The sequence below is a fragment of the Gymnogyps californianus genome, chromosome 25 (assembly GCF_018139145.2).
Source record: "Gymnogyps californianus isolate 813 chromosome 25, ASM1813914v2, whole genome shotgun sequence".
Taxonomy (NCBI): Eukaryota; Metazoa; Chordata; class Aves; order Accipitriformes; family Cathartidae; genus Gymnogyps; species Gymnogyps californianus.
In genome coordinates, this window is record NC_059495.1 from 196,946 (window position 1) to 220,258 (window position 23,313).

The following is a 23,313-nucleotide window of genomic DNA, read 5'->3' on the forward strand; positions in this document are numbered from 1 at the left end:
GTCGAGCGATACGTGGTAAATTATTAAACTATAGCGGCTGGATTGTTTGCAACACATCCCAAGTCAAATACCAGGCTCCAGTTTCAGGAAGGCGAAAGGGTTTATGATTGGGGCGCGCTCAGACTTTTTTGAGGAAAGCAGCCAACCGAGCCGGTCCTGCTCACACCCGAGGAACCCGACAGGGAGCGTGTCGTCTCCGCTAACGACCGGACTTTGTCACACAAGGGTGGAAAAAGCTACGCGACCGTAGCCTTTTGCTTCTAGCAACAGCAAAGCCATACTGACTTGGTATTTGTGGAATGCCTAACAAGAACTAAGCAAACCTTAATACAGTACAAACTATCATGCCTCCTTTTACTGAAGGGGCAAAACCGAGCACGCCAGATCCTTCTCTGCCCTTTGAAGGTTACCTTTTCACGAGAAGCTTGGTTTGGTGTTTGACTTATTTTTCAACAGCCCGTCTCAAAAGATGCAAACACGCAAAGGGAGAGAACGGCGACAGCAAACAGCGCAGGAACGTTTGGCCCAAAGCACTGCAGAGCAAGCCTGCAGCGGGGAAAAGCACCTTACCCTTTTCTTTCGTCACGCAGGAAAAACCCAAACAACTCGAAGCCGAACCTTTGGTGCAAGGGTCACGGAACTCACTTTTAAGCCGAGATTCTCCCACCGTCGCGACGCTAAGGTTATGGCGCAATCTTTTGCGCCAATTGCCAAAACCAGCCTCTTTCCGTCCGTCTCCCTGCTACAGACTGGCAGCAAGTCCCTGACGTACTCCTCCGCTACGAGCACAACCTGCGTCCTCCTACAAAATGGTCAACGTACGTAGAGAGTCTGAAATCTAATTGCCTGCTGGTACTAAGCCAAGGCTTGGATTTTGATTTGTAGCTACTCCGTTTCCACCCGTGCCACCTACCTCCCCTGCCCCCCGAGCAGAAGGGTGATGGTGGGTGGGCGAATAGGATGAGGATGTATTACAACCACCCTTTAATAGCACAAACCGCATCGCTTCCTTCGTAATACCTGGGACAGATTAGGCAGGGGCCACGTGTGAAAGATACGGTCGAAGAAACAAAAGCAATTCAGGAAGGTGCAGAATGTGGATTACGTCTTCAAGCTGCACAAAAAGTTTCTAAAAGAGACACGCTGTGAAAGCACGCCGGGTATCTCCTTAACCTGGCTCCTTTTCCCCCGATTGTGGAACGCCCTCAGCATTTTGCCTGGGCTGATCTAAAGCAGTTTCCAGTCTCAAAACCCGCTACTTCCAGGCAAGCAGGGTGAGGGAGCTCCCCGGTACCTGCAAACGCATCCCGAGCACTCTGTGCATCCCTCAGAGATCCGTCCCGCTTCCGGAGACATTCAGGTTCTCGGGCCAGGGAAGTCTGCTGCAGAGCGTAGGTAACGCTGTGATTTTGTCAGAAGCAGAAAAAAATAAAACGTTAGCCTAGCAAAGACGGGAATGGCTCATTTACCAAGGCTCTAGCAAAGTAAACGGGCAGAAAACAGAGCCTACGTGGTGCCACCCATCTTATTCTCAATCCGCTCGCTTACTCCACCAATATGGACCATTTACTCACTGGAAGGGGCTTTAATAGGTATTTAGAAGTGTGAAACAGAGACCAGCCTTTCACCCACCTGTGTGATACCCTTTTTAAAAAAAAACCATACAAATTCAAGTCTCTGGGCACACAGAGCACTTCAAGCTCACGGGATTCTTTGTGCCACCCTCGCAGATCCCGCTGCGCTCAGCACCCCGAGGTTACTTTGCCATACAAAGAAAATGAACTTGAGTTTTCAAAACAAGTCATTTTGGGAAAGCCTGCACTTAAAAAACGGCCTGGAGGACTGGGATATGGCAGAGGAGCTCAAACTCACCATCACTACTGAAGAGATTCGGCAAGGTAAGGGCCTCAGGGGGCTTGACTGACTTGGCTTCCTTTCAAAAAGATTCCCATCTCCAAAACTCAGGTCAAAATCGTAAAATCTGGAAAATAGTAAGTTCCAGTCTAGAAGTTAACGAAAAGCCCGCTTTTTCTTTCTGTTTAAATGTGGTCACATCAAGTTAGAAGCGCCTGCCATTACGCACAAAGTAAGCACGCAGCTTGCAGAAAACGAGGCCGACGCAAAAAGCAGCAGCTCACCACAGCGTCTCTGGGCTCCCCGCGTCTACCAGCTCCGGACGAGACCCCGCGCCGTCGCGCGCCGCAGCGGCAAGCCGACCCCCCCCCCGGCACACGGGCGCTCGCTGCCGGCGGCGCTGCCAGGCGCCAGGGGTGAGTTTGGGACCCGGTGTTACCCGCAGAGGCTGGCGGTGTTTCAGGCAACGGCCTGGGACAGGGGCTTTTCTTTCGCCAGCCAGAACATCTGTGTCCAGACCGGAGTTTTTCTAAGCTTGGTTAGGAAAAGTTGAAGCCCGGCTCTCAAGGACGAGGACGTAATTACGTAGCTGGGCCTGCAGACGCGCTTCCCTCCGAATGCAACCTTTTGGGTAGATAAACCTGTGAAAGGAGGACGGAAGGGAGTAATTTAAACTCTTCTGGCTTTGCAGGGGAAAGAGAAAGTAAAATTTCAGAGCTGAGCACCGCTGTTCGGGCTGGCCGCAGCGGTGCAAGAACAGGCAGGCACGCACGCCGTACGCGAAACAGGAAATAAAACACCGTTCAGAGGGATGCGAAGGCAACTGGGGACCTTTGCCTTGGGATTTGCATTGCATTAGAGCTTCCCCAGGCTGCCTCTGGACAGCGGGGTCTAGAAACGGTCCTCAGGTAGGACCCACGGGGGTGACGTTTCTCCTTCTCCTTAGAACCGGGCGTTCAGCCCCATCTGTGGACGTGGGTAAACCCCAGCCTGGTCTGCCCCATCCCCGGGAGCCCCGGCGTGGACCCGGCCGGATCCAACAGCCCAGCGGCCTCGGCTGCTGGTGCCGCAGAAACCTCCTCTCCGAACACATCCTGGGACTACTCCGACCCGGACTGCTCCGAGGACGATGTGCCGTCATCCTCCAGCGAGGCTGGAAAGGTACAAAAAAAGGGAACTGCTCGGGCAGCCCTGGGCATCGTACGCGCTTAACGATCCCGCAAGAACAAACGAGCCGGCTCAGCAGCTCCGCGAGCGGTTGCCTCCCGTTTCAGCAGGGGTCAGTCGACGCACGGAGCCCGTCTGACGAACAGCCCGAGAGTACAAAGTGCGGGGACGGAGGTTGAAATTTAAAGTATATAAGCTTTCTATACGCGCTCTGCCAGGCCCACCCTCCCCCAAGGCCCCACAAAGCAGCTTATCCCTGTCCCTGATTCCACCCAGGGCTGATATATCCACGTCCTCTTTCTCCTTCCTCTCCCCAGCTTACTGAGGATGAAGACGCTTCGCGTGTGGACATCCCAGTTCCTCAGGAGATGCCGAAACTCCTGGACTCAAGGCGATGCTGATGCCTTGGAAATCCGCAGTCCTCAGACCTCAGAGCGTGAAGCTCAAGTGCCCCAGGCAGCCGAGCACCAAAATCGAGGGAGGCTGGCCCCGTCCCCCCTTAATTACTGCATCCTCATCACCCTCGCCCTGTGCAACAGCGCGAGCGGCAGTCTGACCGTACGGCAGATCTACCAGTTCGCACAGTACCCGCTCTTCTCCCGGCCCCTAGTGCAGAATGAGGGGAAGAGGGACAACGAGGGGTACAGGAGTCTCTGATCTTCTACTGGGGAGCCAGGCAGAGCGTTCGGGTCTTAGCTCTGCCTTCGGCTCAAGATGCCGCTGAGAAAACTGCTTCCCCTCTTTGTCAACACCCGAACCCATGAGACTCGAGAGCCAGCATTTTAGTTTCGTCTTACCCTCCTTAGAAAAACGCAGTGCTCAACTGCGCCAGCCATCCTTATGCCACAGGGGGTCAGGGAGGGCCCTCTCCTCCTTCCCTCGCTCGGACACGATGTGTTCTGTCATTTATCCAGCCTCTAAAAGTGCTTCAGCCAGGACAAATCCTTTCTCTCCGCAGGCAGCACTTCCCATTCTTTCAAACGGCCCCAGAGGACTGGAAAAACACGATCCGACACAACCTGTGCTTCAGCAGCTGCTTTGAGAAAGCCGCTGGCTTCGTGTGCGGCGAGGGAAACCGCAAGTCCTGCCTGTGGAAACTGACTCCCGAAGGACACAGGAAGCTTCAGGAGGAAGCACAGGCTCTGCCCGAAGAGGCTCTCGACTTGGTGCGCCAGAGCACGAGCGAACCGGGTACGTTTCAGAGAGCAGGAAAAAAAAACCCCGCAAAATGCAGAGCGAGTGAGACTTCACAAGGTTCCCGTAGCGGGAGGGATACAGGCGGGCACCCGGGGCCGGTACGCAGTCACCGGCACCGCAGGACACTAGGTCTAGGAGATGACACCAGACACTGAGAGATCCCTGTAGAGATACCCCCAGAAGCAGGGCTTGGTCACCAGACCGGCCAAGAGCCCTTCTTTAATGAAACCAACATAGCGAGAGAAACAAACCATTAAGAAACAAACCAGGCTACATTAAAACACAGAGCCTTCATCTCAGTATCGCGTTGCTCAGCAATACGGTACCTATCAGTTTAATATGGGTAAGAACGGAGGGTGTAGCATCAGTGCCTCTCCCTCTCTCTCTCTTTTGCAGATCTCATGGGATCTCTGTTTGGCCTATGATTCCTCCTGGTGGCTCCCTGCGTCTGAAACACGTACCGCGTGTTTTCAAACCGAGCTTGTTTTCTCAGGTGCTGCCGCAGGTAGCTTCCCAAGAACTGCGCGTGGAAATCATAAGCATTGTGACCTAAGGACCGAAATTTAAGAGGGGGAGAGGAGAAAGATGACCAATCCCATCTCCTTCAGCAAGGCAAGTTTTTGCTCCAGCTGCGCAATCTCAAGTTGCAGAGGCATTTTGACACGTGGCACCCGCTACGACTTTAACGCAAAGTCCTCCACGCAAGCTGTTGCCTCTTGCGATGTTCTTGCGGTGCAGAGGATTTAGCTGCAGGAGAAGGCTGGTCTGGTCCCTAACAGAGGGTCTCAGCCCACAGGTCAGAGGCTGAGCGGAGAGCGCGTTAGCCGGCTGAGCGAGAGGAGCCCCTGCCACGCAGATGTTACTCCAAGCTGTTGCACTTGCCCACCCAGCTGTGAAACCAGCAGGCAAGGATCCACGTAACTGCTGGGCAGGCTGCTTGGAATTTCTGCAACGCTCGCTTGGCAGAAATCGGCGAGCACTGCAGAGTGCGAGAAAGGAGAGAGTTATCCTGGAGAGGCAAGGAGGCAACAAAGAAAAAAACCAAACAGGCAGAGCTTGCTGTTGTGGTGCTGACTTACTCGCTTCTCCAGCAAGAGGCAGGAAAATCACGTCCCCAGGCCAGAATTCAGGCGGGCAGCCAGTGTCTGGCGTTCAAGAAGAGTAGATTTTTGCAAACCCTCTTCCTGGCCGCTGCGGCAGTTGCTCGAGTCGAAGCACGATCGGTCCAGTTACGTCCATTATCATCAGTCCCGCGTGCAGCAGGAGCCGGGGCGCCCTGTCGACAGGGGACAAAACAGCACACAGTCGTGATGCAAGTTCTGGAGTTCACTGCTGGGTGGTGTCCCAGGCCTGACCCGCAGGCAGAGGAGGCGGGGGGCAGCCCATCCGAACCCACTCGACAGGGCAGGCTGGGCGCACCCTGGCGACCAGCTCCTTTCACCCCTGCGCCCGCGAGAGCATCACGGGACAGACACGTTAAAAGCGAATTGATGCCTAGGCTCCAGCCTAAATGCACCCGCTCGGGCGGCAGCGTGCAAAGCACCGCGCGGGGTGGGTCTGCACGGCTGGGCACCAACGTCACCCGAGCCGCTGCAGAAGTCAGAGGGAGGGAGGCAGGTGGCTGCCAGTCCCGTACATGACAGCACGGACTGTCTGTCTGTCTGTCTGTCCGTCTGTCCGAGCGGGACCCGATTTAAGGTGAGCGGTCTTTGAAGGCCTGGCCGCACTGGATGGCAGCACTGAGATAACCTTGATGCTGCAGTTCAGATGCTCTCCTTCGGTCATGCCAGACTAGACCATGAGCATCCTCTGCTCTTACTAAATGGAAAGAGAAAAAAGAAAAAACCAAACCAAACCACTTAAGATTTTGGTAGGGCTGCGGACGGGCAGGAAAACAAAGGCGTCAGACCAACGCTACCAGACAGGCTGCGTCGAAAGGCAGCGAGGCGGGAGGCGAGCGTGTCCCAGGGGCGTATGACATGCCTCCAGAGCCCGTTCCTAACGACAACTGAAAGAAGTCTGAAAGCAAACAAAGTCCCAGGCGGGCCAGGGTTGCAGGGCGAACGGCGCTGGGCACCGAGGGCCAGGGCACCGAGCGGCACGCCAGCCTGCCATATAGAAAAAGGGGCACGGTGTTTGGTTTTTTTTTTTTTTCCTGAGACCCTCAACTCCGAACGCCCTGCAGCGGGACTTCGCCACCGAGCCCTGCGGGGAAGGCTTCGGCCGGCCTGCCCTTTGGAGAGCCCTCAGGCCCGGAGGGGCAGCTCCCCCGCCGGGGCCGCAGGGACAGGGCCGGCGCCCGTCCCTCACCGCGCCTGCGCCGCTCCCCGCCGCCATGGCGGTGCACTACTGCGGGCTCTGCCGCCGCACCTCCTTCTCCGGCCGCCGGCACCTGTACAGCGCCGCGCACCGGCGGCGGCTGCGGGAGGCGCTGGGCCGGCTGCAGGAGGAGGTGGCGGCGGCGCGGGCGGCGGCGGCGGCGGCGGCGGGGATGATGATGATGATGATGATGGCGGCGCGGCCGTGCGGCCTTACGACCCGGCGGAGCACGACCGGCGCGTCTGGTGCCTGTGCTGCGGACGCGGCGTGCGGCGGGACGGGCGGCGGGGCGGGCTGGCGCTGCCGCAGGCCGGCTTCCTCCAGCACTTGGCCGGGTAAACGGGCGGGAGGGAGGGAGGGAGGACCGGCGGGCCGGGGACCGGCAGCGCTGACAGGCGGTCGCCGTAGGCCCGAGCACCGCCGGGAGACGGCGCGGTTCTGGCGGGAGAACAGGGCAGAGGCGGCGCTGCGGGAGCGGTTCCTGGTGCCGGCCGAGGAGTACGATCGCTTCGCCCGGGCGCTGGAGCGGGCGCTGGACGCGCACCAGCGGCGGGAGGAGGAGCGCATCCGTCAGGTAAACCCCCCCCCGCCGGGTCCCGCACCCCCCCCCCGGCCCCGGCCTCACCCGCCTCTCTCCCCGCAGATAGCGGCCGGCATCCGGGAAGCCGAGCGCAGGCAGCGGGAGACGGTGCAGGCCGCCCTGCAGGTCGGTGAGCCGTATCCTGCCCTGGCTGGGGACCGGGGACACGCACCCCCACCGGCAACCGGGCGCTCTCGGGAGGGGCTGGGGGCGGCGGAGCTGGGGGGGTGTGGGGTGTGGGGGGAAGCTCTGCTCAATACCAGAAATATTGTTCCTTTTTCCTGAATCGCACTCAGCTTCAAACAGAGCCGGAGCTTTGCGCAGGACCTTCTGTCTGCAGCCCCCCCGCAGGACCCGAAAGGTGAGAACCGTTGCCCTTAAATTGCTGCCAGCGCCGGACCGCGCCGCCGCAGCAGCGGCAGCCGCCTTGCTCGCTTGCCGCTGCCGGAGTTGACGCTGTCGTCACCGGGATCTTGCACTCGCTCAGATCCTTCGCAAACTTCTATCTGTAGTAAGCACCATAGCCGCAGAAAGATTACGCTCCCATCCACACATTCGTAGGTAAGCGCTAGCAGCCATGAAGAGCGAGTGCAGCGACAACGTACAAGCGTTTAACATCATCGTGCCCCGAGAACCTTTCTCCTTTTCCTTCTTACTGCAAAGCTCTCCAAACACAAACACAAATTCTGCTCCAGAAACCTCCGGACAACCGTTGCCTGCCCGCCTTCGGCCGTCACTCACCTCTCAGACTGCCTCTTGGCCTCTGTGTTCCAGGGACCCCTCTCACGATGCGGAGCAGCCTGGCCCGAGTGGGATGCAGACAGGACCCGACTTAAACTGGATGGAATCAGGCCAGGCTTTGACCTTCATCGGCCACCAGGTAGGGGTGACTCGCTAACGAGCGTGACTTAAATGTTAACTGCAGGTTACATACAGCACGGGTTACAACGCAAAACACGGGGTTGCAGTCTCCGTCGCTGAAGAAGGCAGCTTTGCAGATTCAGGCGAGCAACTAGCCGAGAGTTTCAGTCATCCAGCGTTAACCTGTGTTTCATTAAGCAAACGTTCTTTAACGTGCCCTGAAAAAAGAAACGCTCCTTAGAGAAAGCAGAGAAGAGCCCCCCCTCTGTCTTTTTGTAACAGAACTTGGTTCTGGAAGGGAATGCACACAATACCATTCTGTTGAGAGATACTCTTAAAAGCATCGGTTTCCCATTAGTGTTTTATGTTTCTGTTAACAGGAAACAGAAGGGAAAGGAAATGTTCACACAGGTAATCACGCCTGCTTCGTGACTCGTTTGGTTCCTACCCTCCTGACGACTCTCGGCTTGCAAGCGTAACAGGGATAACTTAAAGCAATTTTGAAGCACTTACAGCATAACCAGGAGGTGCTCACTCTCTTGCTAATATTCGACATACGAGAGGAGAGGAAAACACTTCTGTACTATGAAAACTCTGTTGGTGCTGCTGCCGTGTGGCGTGTATGGTTTGGGGCGCGATCTGCCACGGCCTTAACCGTGGCAAGCCAGCTTCTTTTTCTTATAAAGCCCGAAGTTTACTTTTCCTTCGCCGCTGACTCGGTAGGGCGAGCTGTGGGACAGGGGGAAGGGGGGGGGATGCTTTTCCCTATCTCGAGTTTTGGATAACTTCAGCGGCTAAATACATTTTCCCCGTGACTTCTAGGAGCAAAACCTCCGTGGCTAACAGAGGAAGAGGATGGAAGTAAACAAGAAATCGGACCTTCGTACGAGGAATTTCTCAAACAAAGTGAGCAGCTTGTTTACATCTCGGTTAACCTCACATTCACTGTACCGCACTAAAGAATCAAAAGCGATTTGACTGAAAAACCTTACGCCGAACAAAATGTTTTTTTTAGAGGAGAAGCAGAAGCTGAGAAAGCTCCCGGCGGAGCGCGTTGGTGCCAACTTCGACCATACCTCTCAGACAGGCGACAGCTGGCTCCCTTCCTTCGGGCGGGTTTGGAACCACGGCAGGAGGTGGCAGTCCAGGTAAGCTTCAGGGCAGCGTGGACCGACGCCGAGCGGCGCGTTCGCGGCTTCCTTCCACGCAAGCTACTCCCGGCGCGGGCCTGGCGGTAGCAGCAAGCCCGAGGAGACGCCTTCCCGCACGGAAGGGTCGCGCCAGGCGGTGCTCGGTCCAGGCAGGGCGTCGCTCTCATCCCGGAGCAGCGCAGGCGTGACTTGCGAGGTGAAGCACGGCTGCAGAGGCCGCGCACGCGACGGCGTGGGCCTCGCTGAGCTTGGCTCACTTTCAGACCCGCGTGCCGTCCCGCCGGCACCTTTTAACGCGCTAGAAATCTGTGTCGGCTAGCTGAAGAGGCTGCTGCGGCTCACCGAGATAGATAACCAAAAAAGTAACTGAGCGAGCTTCTGTTCTAAAACACTACGCGTAGCACTGTCTTACTTGCTAGACGAGGCAGCGTTCGTCACCTCTTCCTAAAGGCTGTTGCATTCTGACTGACTTCTACGCTCTCTTTCAGGCATCAGTTTAGAACTGAATCAGGGGAAAAGAAGAAAAAAAGGTGATCAGAAGCGGGGCACCGAAGAAACCAAGCTCTGGCTGTTGCGGAAAGGTGGACTGTTAGGTAGCTGCAGCTTTGTCGGTGCTGCCGCCGCCGCGTTTAGCACTCTTATTTAATATATAGATCTGGATTGAGTTCAGTCGCCTGGAGGGCATGGCGACCGCCGCACGGTGCCGAGCTGAGCGCCGTTGCTGACAGGTACGCTGCCGGGGGGGTGTCGCAGCGGATCCACCGCCCCTGTAACGGACACGCAGCGTGTATCTGCGCATCGATTTCTGCAGCTACGCAAGGGCAGGTCCCGCCAGCAAGGGCGGGCTCCTGCCCGGGCCATGTCTTCATCATCGGAAAGCCTAGCTGATACAGCGCGTGCTGCCAGCGTCCTACGCTGACGTGTAGCATGACATCCCATTAAAGAAATAAATTTTTGAGAAGTAAACTTTTTTTTTTTTTTTTAAATTTACCTGTGTTAGTAGACTGACAAACTCATTTCAGATGCAGGGCCCGCTCTGGGGGCAACTGATGCCACGCGCCTCATGTTTTCATTCTGATTTCTATTACTTTCACTTGTTCTGCCTCACCTAAACGACAACTAATTAGTCCTCAGTAGAAGAAAAGAGGCCTTAAAGACCTCTGCTTGGGCAGTTCTTACTTTTAAATTAAATAAAATACTTACAGCCTTACTCAGCGCTGCTTATCTAGGCTTCCCCACGAGACACCGACCTGATAGATGCTGTTGCCTTGTACACAGAGATCTGTGGGCACGGCTTGTTTAGAGGGAGTTTAAATAAATAATGAAAATATCCCACCATTTCTGTGATGCAAGAAATGGGCTTCAGTTTTCCTCCCACTAGAACTGAATATGGTTTAACGTGTCGCTGACTGCTGCAGGTGATGCACAAGTTCCTCCCCTTTTCGCAATATAAAAGCATGTTTACGGTACGCTCGTAACACTGTATAAATGCAAAAACTGGCTGGTAGAGGAAGACGGCCGTGACCCGTACCAGAATCCAGTATCGATAATGCGTCAATAACGAAACGTACACATTCTTGAAAAAGCAAGAAAAATTATTATTTCGATAACTTTATTGTGTGCATCTACATATGACACATTGTTGACGAGGTCACCGGAGAACCTGCAAAGCAAGAAGTCCCAAATCAGACAACCAGGTCAAAGCAAGCTAGCACACAGCAAACACTCTGAAAGCTCTGTTCCGACCAGAAAAGATCGTCACGGTGCCCTGCGACAGCAGGGAGGATGCGTGCCCGCAGCCCAGAGAGAGGGGAGAGCACACGCGGCTTTCCTCGCCCGACAGGCAACAGGGACAAAATCACCAATTGCTCTGTAGTTCTAGAGAACCGATGTTTCCAGGAACGCCACCCAGGAAGTCGCTCGGGGCGCGAGCGACGTCCCCCGAACGTCTGGAGAAACGGCCCGTCCGAAGGAATGCGGGAGCGGCCCGTGACACGGCGCGGAGACGTTTCCCAGCTCCCGACAAAGCGCAACCCAGCTCGTTCGCAGAGCCCGCCGCCTCACCTCCCTACGCATCCTCCCCTGCAGCCGGCGCGTCTCCACCTTTCGTGTTTCTGGTGTAGATCACTTGGGCTCGGTGCTTGGACACCAGCTTGATCAAACCTAGGGAAAAAAAAAAAGAAATTACTGGAGCGCGCACGTACCGGAGAACGCCGGGGATGCTGTGCTCCCTTCCAAAGCGGCAGACCGGACAACGTGCGATAGGAAATATCAGGGCACCAATACTACAAACGCTTATACGAGGCTTTTCTTCAGGTGTGGCAGCAGTTACGTCACAACCTGTCCTCCTGGCAGTGTTTTCTTAGTATAGCAACGCCACTGAATGCAGCGGAGCCTCCGCTCCTTACTTTGGAGCGCTTCTGAAATGTGAGCTAAGGCAGTGGCTCGTCAAAACACACGCCAATTTGCGTACTTCAGGGGCAGCGCGACATCTTCTAGATGAGGAACAAAACCAAACCATCCAATTCGAGCAGCTCTGTGTTTTTCCACAGTTTTCAGCGCTTACCTTTGCTGAGCAGCTCCTGGAGGGCAGCCCTAGCCAAGGAGCCTCGAATCTTCAGTCTCTCTGAGACAACCGCAGGTGTGATGAGCTTGTAGTTGGGCACTTCTTTGCACAGTTTGTCATAGGTGGCCTTGTCAAACAGGACAAGGTTGTTCAACTTGTCTCTCACTTTCCCCTTGGACCACTTCTACTTGAAAAGAGAAAAAAAAAAAACCAAAAAACCCTAAGCCATCTTCTGAGCAAAAGATCGAGCTTTAGGATGCCCTAAGAACTGCACCATCAAACGTCTCCACATCACGTCCCAGATTAAAGCACTAACGAGACGCACAAAATCATCTTTGTAAACGTACACGTTGCAGGTAACCCCTACAGCGTCTCCAAACAGAAGGAGCAAAGCCTTTTGTTACTCAGATTTAACACCGCCATGCGCAACTTGCTGCCAGATGAAGAGCGAGCTCCTCTAACGTGATGGCAACCCGCCCCCCCACCCCCCCCATCACAGTGCCAGGAGCACCCAGCCCCCCCGCTCTTCAGGTCTGGCCGCGCCGCACAGGCGGGAGGCCTGGGGAGCCCAACGCTCTCCTCCCAGCCATCAGGCTCCTGCACCCCCCGTGCTCTGCTCAGCGCGGGAACCCGGCTGCCCCGGGTTTTCAGGGCAGGCTCCGGGAGGGAGGGCTGCGGCCGCGGCTCGGGACCTGCCGCCACCGAGGCCGCCTCAGTGAGCGCCGGGCAGGCTCCTACCTTCTTCTTGGCTTTGCCGCCGGATTTGTTGACCGGGTCCTTGTCCTTTTTGGCGGACTTGCCCGCGTCCTTCTTCTTCTTGTCGTCTTTGGGCGGCTGCGGGGGGGGGGGGGGGGGGGGGAGAAAGATGGGACGGTCAGCGGCGGGGAGCGGGGACTGACGCCCCCCCGGGGCACCCCTCAGGATCCCCGGCCCTCAGGGAGTCGCTCCCGCCCCTCGGCGGGTGTCCCCCCGCCCCGCCTCAGCCCCGCCGTGCGGTCCCGCTCTCACCATGCTGCGGCGGCGGCGGCTGCTTGCTGCTCCCCCAAGATGTCGGCCGAGAAAGGAAGCGCCGGGCGCGAGGCGTGCGGAAGCCCCGTGGCCCGAGGCGGCTTCCGGGGCACGGCGTGACGCCACTTCCGGGGCAGGGCAGGGCGGGCACCGCCATGGCGATCTTCAGCGTCTACGTGGTGAACAAGGCGGGCGGCCTCATCTACCAGCTGGACCACTACGCGCCCCGCGCCGACACCGAGAAGACGTTCAGCTTCCCGCTCGACCTCGTCCTGCGCCCGCACGACGAGCGGGTCGTCGTCGCCTTCGGACAGCGCGACGGCATCCGCGGTACGGCGGGCGGGACAGGCCGGGGTGGGCACCGGGCTGGGCTGACTGGCTGACTGACTGACTGACTGACTGACACCGGGCTGTCCCCGCAGTGGGCCACGCCGTGCTGGCCATCAACGGCGCCGAGGTCAACGGGCGCTTCACGGCGGACGGGAAGGATGTGCTGGAGTTCTTGGGCAACCCCGCCAACTACCCGGTGTCCATCCGCTTCGGCCGCCACCGCCTCTCCTCTAACGAGAAGCTGATGCTGGCCTCCATGTTCCACTCGTGAGGCCGGGGCGGGGACGTGACGGGGCTGGGGGTGGCGTGGGCTGGGGGGGGGTGGTGTGTGTGGGGTGCTGAGGGCCCTCTTCCCGCAGGCTGTTCGCCATCGGGTCGCAGCTGTCCCCCGAAGTCGGGAGCTCCGGGATCGAGATGCTGGAGACCGACACCTTCAAGCTGCACTGCTTCCAGACGCTGACAGGTACCGCGCGGCCCCAGGCACCGCTCTGCTTTGCCGGGGCTGTCACGGAGCTCAGCCTTCCTCACGCTCCTGTCATTACGGCTCTAGGGATCAAATTCGTGGTTCTTGCTGACCCGAGGCAGGCGGGGATAGACTCCCTTCTCCGCAAGATCTATGAGATTTACTCTGACTTCGCTCTGAAGAATCCTTTCTACTCCCTGGAGATGCCAATCAGGTAAGGAAAAGCCCACTTGTAATAACGCGGCCGCAGCCCCTGGTCGCTTTCTGCCTGTGCAGCAACAAATGCCGACAGCCCTTTAGTTAAGTAGCAAAGCGGACCCAGAGGTTGAGGGAAGGGGGAAGACACAGCACGCCGCTGCAGGGACGGGAGACTGACCTGCGCTTTTTCCAGCGCTGCTCTGCCGGGGGAGCGGGAGGTGCTCTTCCCTGCTACAATCCCTGCTGTCCTAACGTAACCCTGGAGCCCACGCGAGAAGCTTTAATCTTGATTAACGGCCAAGCCGAAGTTTGACATTAGTCAGGTTGCCGTCTCGCGACTTAGGGAACCTCTCCTTGAAGGATGCAGAGCGAAAGGATGCGGAGATCCTGTCTTCGTTAGCCTGTTCCGTAGGTAAAGTCATTCCCCTTCTGCTTTTCTGACTGTTTCAGATGCGAGTTGTTTGATCAGAACTTGAAACTTGCTCTGGAGGTGGCCGAGAAAGCCGGACCCTTTGGACCTGGATCGTAGAGAAAGCCTCGCCTGTTGCACGGACTCCTTTCTCTGAAGAGCAGGGCCTCTCTCTTCCCCGGCTGGCCTCTCCCGGAGCTCTCTCCTCCGCAGCAGAGACTGCGTATCCCCAAAACACGCTTCGTTATCTCCCAAGATCCCGTTTTATCCCCTTTGTTGTGAAATTTACCTTAAACAGACTCCTTACTACTGTTTACATTGAGCCGCAGAGGCTTACTCTGCTGTTGCGGCTCCGTTGCCCTCGAGCGAAGAACGAAAGATAAGGTGCGGGTCCGTGGCCTTACCGCGGTCGACTGTTTTCTTTCGTTTCGTAATTGTACATATGTATTTTTTTCCTGTATAGCTCTAACTTATGGTTTTGCAGAGGGTTTCTGTGTAGAAGTCATAAACGTTCCTGAAAGAGGTGGATGGCTGTTTGTCTGCTGTTGGCAGGGTAAATTTGCGCCAGTAGCGCCTCAAGAGGATAAGCGGGTTTGGGTGGTTCTGCTTGCGCTGTTCTCCGTAAGACAACCAGAGCCCCTGCGACACTGCTCCATTTTTATTTCACAGATAGTAGAAGACCAGACAATTAAGTACAAAAAGTAATTCACTTCCATTGTTTTAATTAAGGCTGGCTACCCACTCTTGCAACCAAGCTGTCAGCAAAGTACCTGCGTGCAGGTTCTTCACGAGTTGAACCTGCCTCTTCCAGGACCCTAAAGCAGTAAATCCAGGGCCCTAAAGCAGTAAATCCTTTTGGGGAAAAACAAGAATATGCAACAAAATGCTGGTTAAAAACCTGAGTCTACTTACTGCAAAGAGGGCCGGGCCTGACTGCTCAAGGCTGCTGGCTGTCAGCAGTGGCTCTGCTACGGCCGACTCTCCGAGGTAGCCCGAGCCCCTGCCCGCAGCCGTGAGAGATGCAGCTCTTGACCGAAAACATCCTAGACTGTACTGAAAAAAAAATACAAGCCAATGCTAGAAATACGGGTTTTCACGAAACCCAGCTGCAGAAGTTGCAGGCCGGCGGTAGCTGCTGTCGCAATACCTGCCGCTGGGTCAGTTTTCCTGGCTGATTTGCAGAGCACTCGCTACAAGCTGCCTTGGCAGCAGCTGCCTCCCTTGCAAATCATTAACACGGTACACAGAAATCGCACCGGGCAGGATCAGTTCAACAGAAGGAGCTTCTCTGAACGCTCTCCCCTGAAAGTGCCAAGAATTTCTTGGAAACGTGCCTATTTCCGAGTGCCGCGGCGGAGAGCCCTGCCACAGCACCGCTTCGGCGTTCCGCTCGTCCAGAGCAGAACGCCGCCCTCGCTCCTAACGGCTGATCCCGGCTTAAAGCTAAAGCCACGCTGCTCTCAAATCGGCCGCGAGGCCGAAGCGTAATCGTCATCGCTCACTGCTCGGTCGCTGTTCCAGGGCCGAGAGTGCGCAGGGAGCTCGCGCCTAAGTAAACCGGAGACAGCCGCGCTTACGGCGGCTGGACGGGATGAACGAACGCGAAGGCCCGCTTCAGCGCCCCTGAACGACGAGGCTGAATTGACAGTTAATGGCCGAGGCGAACAGCAAGGACAAAACCGAATGTGACAGCACCCGAAGCCAGCCATTTTAGAGTATTTTTAGTGGAGAAGCTCGGGCTGCGACGCCTGCTTGCTTCACCAACAGTGCTGTGAGGAGGAGGTACGGTAAAATCATTGCAAATGTAAACTAGCTGAATTATCACATCTCGAGGGAAAAAGTGATCAGTAGCAGGAACCTTGTGCCCTCGGGCACGTGACAGTGGATGAGAAATTGAGACATTTTTATCTAGGCTGCAGCAAGAGGTAAACTCACTCCTAGGCCAGTCAGTTAAACAAAAAACGAGCATCATTCACGTCGGCGCGGGAGCATCCTTTTCACCGAGCCAGCCTATCCTCAGTCAGCCTTCCTGGGAATCCGGCCCATCTTGGTGCGGATGTTCCGCAGTAAGAAGAAAGCCACCGTGCTACCAGTGCAGGTGATTTCGGCTACCCAGAAGGCTGTGGCCCAGCTGTAGTGCTTGGCAATGGTACTGAAGGGTAGTCCAGCCAGAAAGCCCCCAACTGTAAGGAAAAACAAACAGAAAGCTAGCAACGCTCGTGCGTCTCAATTTTACCTGCCAACACTTGGTTTTGCACGTACAAAAATTCCTCAGGCCTGGTTTGAACTTAAAGCACGAGGCAGAAACCTGTCGGGCGCAGCAGGAAGCATCCCTGAGGCTTCCAGTTCCATTATCTCTGCTTCTTCGGTGGCTTCCCACGATCGGTCACTTGGCACCCCGGGGCTAGACCACGCTCCGTCGAGAACACGCACGGGTTTTGTTTGTTTTTGGGGAAACGGGCCTTACTCACCGTTGGCCATGAGGGCCACTATGGCGTGGGAGGTGCCGCACAGGTTGGCGGGGGCACTTTCGTTGGCTATAACCCCAAACAGGGCGATCGGCCCGTACGAGGAGAACCCAAACACAGCTCCCAGAGTCAGGATCCACAGCTGTCAAGATCAGAAAGTTAAGATCAGAAACAGGATCTGCGCATCTTACCGCTGTCGATCAGCAGCTGCTGACGAATCTCAGATCCTATGCACGGTACGAGGGGGGGGTTGACATTTTCGGGCTGACACCAGCTCCCCGGCTGCAGACAGAAGAGCTCAAGCCTGCGGCAGACCCCACGTACGCACAGCCCAGCTGCACCTCCACCTCGCCGTCCAGCTGGCCAGCGCGAGCTCTCCTCTCCCCCACGGTTCTGCCCCCTGCGCCGTGTACGCACGGTATGCGCCCTTTCGCAAGAAAGAACCAGAACGTCGAAGGGAGATGGGGGACGCGCCCGTGAAATCACAGGAGAGAGCTGTGAATCGAGTCGCTTTTAAAAATGATCCTGGAGACACCAACTAAAAGCTTTTCTCATTTGAGATGCAAGCGACTGAGCAGAGCATCTTTATTTGCGAGTAGCCGCTATCTGATAACCTCTACGTTACTAATCAAACACAGGGACAACACCGAAAAACCCCAACGGTCTGAACTTCGGTGTTAGCTTACGCTCTAAGAAAACTACCTGGCTCAGAATTTATCAGTCACTTGTGAAAGGACAACAAAGTGTAAGTAACTGGACCATCTCAAGATTACGGTGTGCTTTTTGAACCGTCAACACCATTTCAAGGTGCCCAGAAGGAAGTAAGTGCCGTCTTATTTTCCAGATGGGAAACAGAAACAAAGAGTTAGGAAAACACTTGCCAAAGTTAAGCGGAAGGCATCTGCAGGAACAGAATCGTTCCTCCTGACCTCGCTCACAAGACCCCTTAACTGGCTACGTTTTACCTGATGAACAAACGTCCTCAGAACCTTCTATATAAGAACTTAAAAATTTTATGTTCGGACTTGTAAAGTCAGTTAGCGTAATCAAATCATTATAAGAAAAGGTTTCTTTTACAAAACTTACAGTAATCTTCTCAATGCCCTGGTTCTAAGTTCTGGAGTGCTAACCAACCTCCCAGGATAGGAAAAAGGCAGATCAGCGAAAGCAGAAACAGGCAGAGGGAGAAAAAATGCAAGGCAGAAACCTCGTGTTCTTTTAGGCCTGTAAGATCAGCTAGAGGTTGCAAGGCTACAGTCCAGAAGTGATTTTCCTGAAGAAGAAAAAAAAGGAAAGGAGAAAAGAGGTTTCATTCATTTGGCAATCGTGAGGGCAGATGCAAGTCACGCCTACACTATAGCCGGTAACGCAGGCTACCCAAGCCAGCTTAGGCAGCAGAAGCAGTCCAAACCAGACTAAGTCAGCCTGCTTCTCTGCAGCGCAAACCAAGAAAATGCGAACTTGCAGTTCTTGGGAAGGGTGAAGAAAGCAGTCACGCTCCCCATCACCAAACTCCTCACCGTTAAAGGGCTATCCCTACGACCTACAGCCAGCTGCTCGCGCGTGGATTACCTTGGGAGAATCGCCTGTGACCGTGACCCGGAAGAGAAACATGGACACGCACATCCCGGCCATCATGGAAAGCAGCAGCGCGTGCCGAGGATTCCCGTAGCTCGACAGACCCACCTGTAGCACAGGAAGGGAAGCTGAGGGTCAGAAACCGGAGGGACTCCTTCCGTTTTACGCTCGCTGTAACTAACGCTGTCCACGCAGCCCAGTCAGAAACGCGGATGGCGCATCAAAAGCACACCTTTTAGCAAGACTTCTTGGTTTAAGGACTGCCCGCAGTCAAGCTGTGCTAAACAAGCAGCTCTCAGTGATGAACGATACTTCTCTGTTACCAACTGCGCCCTATTTCCACCCGGAATTTGGCTTCAGATCCCACCACTGGATTTTAACGTGGGTTTTTTTCAGCCAGAGGACAACTGTCAACAACCAGATCTCTTTCACCACGGCAATCTGGAGAGCGCAGTAAAGCCAGCAAATTAAACAGATCAAACATCTTAAACCTGACAGGCGTATCGCAATCCCTAACGTCGGCACGCGTGTTTCCCAAAACCTTCTAGGGTGTTCAGCGGTTGTTCTCGTGCACACAGCGGAACTGGGTACGGGCCTGTTTCCCAGTCGTAGCAGGCAGTGGCAACGCCACCTGACTGAGCACCTTCGTTCAGCTGTTGAGATGGCTCACGTTCCCTCCCAACCTCCCCTCCACGAGAAGGGAAAGGGATGGGTTAATCAAGAACGGCCTGATTTTTCACAAGTCCCATTTCAAAGCAGGGTAGTTTAGACACAGAACTGCATCCAAAAGAAGAGCTTGGGAAGACAGAAGGAAGAAACATGGTACTGAGAATGGCCGTTTTCTAGCGTGAGGCACCAGCTCCCTACCTCTGCCTTCGGGGTATCCTGACTCTCCAGAGCAACACGAACAAGGGGAGCCTTCTGCTCCGCTACTGGTGCGGGTATTAGAGGGCGGGGTGGGGAGTGGAAATCATCTTTAAGCACTCACAAAGGAAGCCAAAACAAACTGTAAAAATTCTGAAGCAGCTCACGTTGAGGCTGCGTTAGCTGCCCAGCACATCTGAGGGTACAGATTACTTACTCTTGCTACCGCTCTGTCAGAAAGGTATCCAGCAGCAATGCTTCCCACCAGACCCCCAATCTCCAAGGCACTCATGTAGGAGCTACCTAGAACATGGGGGAAGCAAAGAACAGGCCATCAGGTTCGCTCGCAACAGCAAAGCTGCTGCGTGCTTTCGACCAAGCTCAGCTGCTGTCAGCTCACAGTGAGCTCAGAGCAGCTCTGCTGGGCAAGACCCTCCAGCTCATCCTTGTAGAGGAATGCCCGTCTGCCAGTCCCAGGAGGGCCCCGGCACAAGACAGCGCTGGGGCACTCGGCGCACGCAGTAACTTCATCAGCGAGTTACTTCAATAACTACGCGTATCTAAACGGACAGGCAGGAGGGAAGCAAACAAGTCCCTCAGATGGAGGTGCCTGTGTCCTTTTGCCGTTCCCAGTCGAGCTCTCTGCCACGTCTCCCAAACTGCAGCCACACAGCTTAAAAATGCAGCTTTGCATCTTACCCACAAGCATGGACTGTCCCCTCTCCTGGATCAGGAAGAGCTGTCCCCAGTCGGTACAGCACGTTTTCACTCCAAAAACGACCAGGTAGCCTGTTGAGAGCACCCAGAGGTACGGCGAGAGCAGCAGCTCTGTCAAAGTGCTGTTGTCGCTGGAGGAACCTGTGAGGAAGATCGGGAGGAGCGTTACTACTGCTTGAGCACAGCTACCGAGCCCACCGACTCGGCGGCACTGCAGACAGATCTGCAAGCAGGATTCATGCACAAGGACATCCTTACAGAGGGAGATACTCATAGCTACTGGTAGCGAATGGCCTTACGTCCCCCTTGTTCTGGGTTTGCTGCGATTTCAGAATCTTTTCTGTCAATTTATTCCACATTCATTAAAGATTTCAAAAGAATAATCAAAACGCTACTCCCAGGAATTTTCTGTGTTGCGGTTGCCGACAAAGGTTGTTAGAAAAGTGATCTGCTTCCCCAGATTTTGTGCTAACGTTTTTAAGCTGTGCCTGTGAAAGCCGCTACATAGACCCAAGCAAAGATGCTGACTTTCAGGTGCTACCTTGATTTTTTGCATCAGTCTTCCAGGAACGCCTACAAACCTACCCTCCCCGGAGAACGCTCTGGGGAAGCAATATTGTTTTCTTACACAAGGAGGTCAAGTCGAGCAGCACAGGCATTGCAGGACAGTGTGGAAGATAGGCTGAGTTTCCACTGGCTTTTAAAATCCTACCTCAAACCTGTGTTGCAATTCCCCTCTACCTGTTCTGCTTTCAGAGAAGCACCGTACTCAGTGGTCTGGACAAACATTTACTAACTGCATGTCGTAGGTTGGGACAGAAAACACTGAGCAGAGTCCACCGCGAGCCAGGAGTCAAGAGAACCCAAGGCGGGGTGAGGGGAGAACTGCCTGTCCTCTGCCAACACGGAGGAGAGGAAGGTCAGGCTTAAGAAAGCATTCCCTGCTGTTGCGTTTTTTCTCTCTCCAGTACCGCCCCACCCCGCCCCAGCCCAAGACTCGGCTCACAATCTGAGCAAACGAAGCCCCAAGAAAACCAGGGCACTGTTCGTAGGAAGACATTACACCGACGGGGAGACGAAACAGCCAGCCACGAGTGTCTCAGCGACACGCAGGCGGCCGCTGGCAGGCCAAGGAGCAGGACTAACTGGCCGTCAGGCTCTTCCTCGGCTCCGCTGCGACGGTCTCAGAAGCCCGTACACCGGCCCCTTCCCGCAAGATTACGCTGGGGCTTGGTTTACGCGATTTGCAACTTCAACGCAGCAGCTCGACGGTTACCAGAATAAAGCTGCTGAAAACAACCCCTTCCAGGTGCCTGCCAAGCACCGATTTTGGGAAGCGGGAAGGATGGGGGCCTCAGTACACCGAGAGCGACGCATCTGTGCCAGAATACAGAAGGCACCGCGCCTTCTCCTGCGGCTGCCCGCTTACAGCGAAGTCTCATGCTCACCTTTCTTCCCTTTCTTGGCTCCTTGTTCAATGTTGGGTAGCCCAACATCCGACGGCTCGTTTTTAATCAGGACAAGGCAAACAAAAGAGACAACCATGCAGATGAAGCCAGAGAAGGACAAAGTCATGCGCCAGTCGTAGTTCAGAGACACGAGAGCGGCGACAATGGGGCCTAAGCCTCCAGCCAAGTTCATGCTTGTAGACAGGACTGCCCACCAAGTCCCAAACTGGGAAGGCTCAAACCACTGTGCAACAACAAGAAAAACGGCGTGAGATCTGAGAAAGGGAGTGACGCTGCACCTGAAAACCCTCAATCCAGGCCCACGCCGCGGGTTTGGGGCAATTCAGACGCAGATCTACAAAAGCAGGTAAAGGGAGCGCCCGCTCTTCGCCACCTTAGTCACGCAGGGAACTCCAAACGTTACGCGAGCGTCAGCCATCGGAGCCTGACAGGTGCTCGCACCGCGAGCCAGCTCGGAGTTATTTCCATTTACAGACCATGAAACTGAGACGCGGGCTGGGAGAGGCAAATTTAAGAGCACACGGTTCTGCGTCCTCACTTGCGAGGAACAGCGTCCTCCTGGAGAGGTCTGCTGGCACAGGACCGTGAACAGATACGCAGAGAGTCACAGGGTAACTTTAGGACTCGCTGTTGCATTAAGTATCAGGCACGACCGGCTCTGCATTGCAACGTGCGCTCGGAGCCAGAACCGCTTGGGTGGTTGTTGTCGGCAGGAAAGCGTCCGAGAGCTACGTTCACGAACGTTTTCAGAAAACACTATGTCTGTTGCTTCTGTTATTCGGGCCCTTCCTTTCTGTGTACGCAGCCATCCTGGGCGGCCCTTTTATCGCCAGCTAGATGAGGCTAGCTACAAGGTGCCTCACAGAAGGGCAACGCAGTTGTTCATCTTCCCCACCCCGTCCCGCCAAGTACATGCGTCCCGGATTTTACGTCTTTCGAGAGAGGTTAGCGGGCAGCCGACCTCCTTTCCTTCTGTCCTAAGGCAGGAATCAATCTGTTCCATTTAGATTGTCACAAAACCCAAATACATGCGGCTCGGAGGCTTGACTCACGCTGCCCCTCCATATGTTACCTGGTTTTCTACCTGAACAGCCTGCAATTTGCAATTCCCGAGCTCCCCGAGCGTGCAGATGGAATTCTGCTCGTCGCCCCTCGCCCAGCAGCAAACCGCCGCGACAGCCAAGAGACAAGCAGACCTCTGTCTTCACGCTTAAAATACCGGATTCCAACAAATTACATCTCTCACAGCGGAGAAGGTCTGCTACCAGGAGATGTTGCTTATCAAACTGAGCTAGAGTCGAGGCAGATAAACGCAAGGGCTAACAAACTGTTTGAATCTTTGCTAGAACAAGCAGAACCTCGTGCACGGAAACTTGCTCCGCAGGCAGAAGAAAGCACAGCTAGCGTTTTCGACTTCCTTGGCTCGAAGGAGGCAGGAATAGGTGCGAGCTCCTCTGGATTCGGAGCAAGCGTTCCGGCAACGTGGCCCGCACAGACCCGCTGCCGGGACAGCTTGGAAGAAGAGCCGCGAGAAGTTTCCCCCTCGCCTTTCCCAGCGAACGCTTACCTTCCGCAGTATCTTCCCGCAGGGCGGCCAGCCCAGGCCCTGGGCCAAGCCGTTGAGGAACCAGAGCCCAGCAAAGGCCGTGACGGTGGAGCTCCAGGAGAAGACCACGTTGACCAAGCCCACCATCAGGAGGCCGGAGGAGAAGAGCCAGCGGGCGCTCATTTGGTCGGAGAGGACGCCGCTGACGAACTTGCTGATGGCGTAGGCGGCGGACTGGCTGCTGGTGATGAGACCTGCGGCGGGGCAGGGGCCGGGAGACGCGCCTCAGCCAGGCGGCACGGCGACCTGCCCACCCGTTAACGCCAGCACCGAGCGGGCGAGGGACCCCCGGGGGACCGGCACTCACCCAGCTCGTCCTTCCCCAGCGGCACCTCGGCCATGACGGCGGGCATGACGAACGAGAAGGTTTTGCGGTTGAAGTAGTACAGCGTGTACCCGACGAACATGGCCGCGAAGATCACGGCCCGGTACCGCCCGTACCCGCCGGCCGCCATCCCGCCGCGCTCCTCCGGGGCTAGGCGGGGACGGGACGGGACGGGACGGGACA

General features: G+C 55.7%; 5 protein-coding genes across 10 annotated transcripts; 3 read left to right on the forward strand and 2 right to left on the reverse strand.

Moving 5' to 3' along the window:
- Window positions 1–685: 685 nt before the first annotated feature.
- Window positions 686–4,643, forward strand: FOXR1 (forkhead box R1). The gene is made up of 6 exons (XM_050910828.1): window positions 686–818; window positions 1,731–1,898; window positions 2,801–3,015; window positions 3,379–3,662; window positions 3,980–4,212; window positions 4,615–4,643. The coding sequence occupies exons 1-6, from the start codon at window positions 686–688 to the stop codon at window positions 4,641–4,643; spliced, it is 1,062 nt and encodes a 353-aa protein (XP_050766785.1).
- A 1,910-nt stretch (window positions 4,644–6,553) lies between these two features.
- CENATAC (centrosomal AT-AC splicing factor) lies at window positions 6,554–10,085 on the forward strand. The gene is given in 10 exon segments (XM_050910992.1): window positions 6,554–6,697; window positions 6,700–6,872; window positions 6,946–7,111; window positions 7,181–7,243; window positions 7,414–7,478; window positions 7,892–7,997; window positions 8,359–8,389; window positions 8,801–8,884; window positions 8,994–9,126; window positions 9,618–10,085. Coding segments are annotated over 10 exon segments (1,011 nt in total). The 3' UTR covers window positions 9,664–10,085.
- Window positions 10,086–10,703: 618 nt separating this feature from the next.
- RPS25 (ribosomal protein S25) lies at window positions 10,704–12,757 on the reverse strand. Its single transcript, XM_050910990.1, has 5 exons — window positions 12,704–12,757; window positions 12,434–12,529; window positions 11,696–11,879; window positions 11,194–11,292; window positions 10,704–10,792 (listed from the first exon to the last, which is right to left on the reverse strand). The coding sequence occupies exons 1-4, from the start codon at window positions 12,704–12,706 to the stop codon at window positions 11,198–11,200; spliced, it is 378 nt and encodes a 125-aa protein (XP_050766947.1). The 5' UTR covers window positions 12,707–12,757; the 3' UTR covers window positions 10,704–10,792; window positions 11,194–11,197.
- A 101-nt stretch (window positions 12,758–12,858) lies between these two features.
- On the forward strand, window positions 12,859–14,627 carry TRAPPC4 (trafficking protein particle complex subunit 4). Of its 5 annotated transcripts, none has more exons than XM_050910974.1 (5): window positions 12,859–13,033; window positions 13,126–13,300; window positions 13,393–13,496; window positions 13,584–13,710; window positions 14,145–14,627. In XM_050910974.1, exons 1-5 carry the CDS (start codon window positions 12,859–12,861, stop codon window positions 14,221–14,223), a joined length of 660 nt encoding a protein of 219 aa, XP_050766931.1. In that variant the 3' UTR covers window positions 14,224–14,627. The 5 variants fall into 5 exon arrangements, with proteins under 5 accessions (XP_050766931.1, XP_050766932.1, XP_050766934.1 ...); XM_050910975.1 differs by having other exon boundaries at window positions 13,393–13,494; window positions 13,696–13,710; XM_050910977.1 differs by having other exon boundaries at window positions 13,126–13,193; window positions 13,448–13,496.
- A 1,067-nt stretch (window positions 14,628–15,694) lies between these two features.
- On the reverse strand, window positions 15,695–23,260 carry SLC37A4 (solute carrier family 37 member 4). 2 transcript variants are annotated; one of them, XM_050910932.1, is made up of 9 exons: window positions 23,113–23,260; window positions 22,767–22,999; window positions 21,179–21,422; window positions 19,713–19,871; window positions 19,231–19,316; window positions 18,144–18,257; window positions 17,779–17,844; window positions 16,575–16,713; window positions 15,695–16,286 (listed from the first exon to the last, which is right to left on the reverse strand). In XM_050910932.1, exons 1-9 carry the CDS (start codon window positions 23,258–23,260, stop codon window positions 16,120–16,122), a joined length of 1,356 nt encoding a protein of 451 aa, XP_050766889.1. In that variant the 3' UTR covers window positions 15,695–16,119. The 2 variants fall into 2 exon arrangements, with proteins under 2 accessions (XP_050766889.1, XP_050766890.1); XM_050910933.1 differs by lacking the exon at window positions 17,779–17,844.
- Window positions 23,261–23,313: the final 53 nt, after the last annotated feature.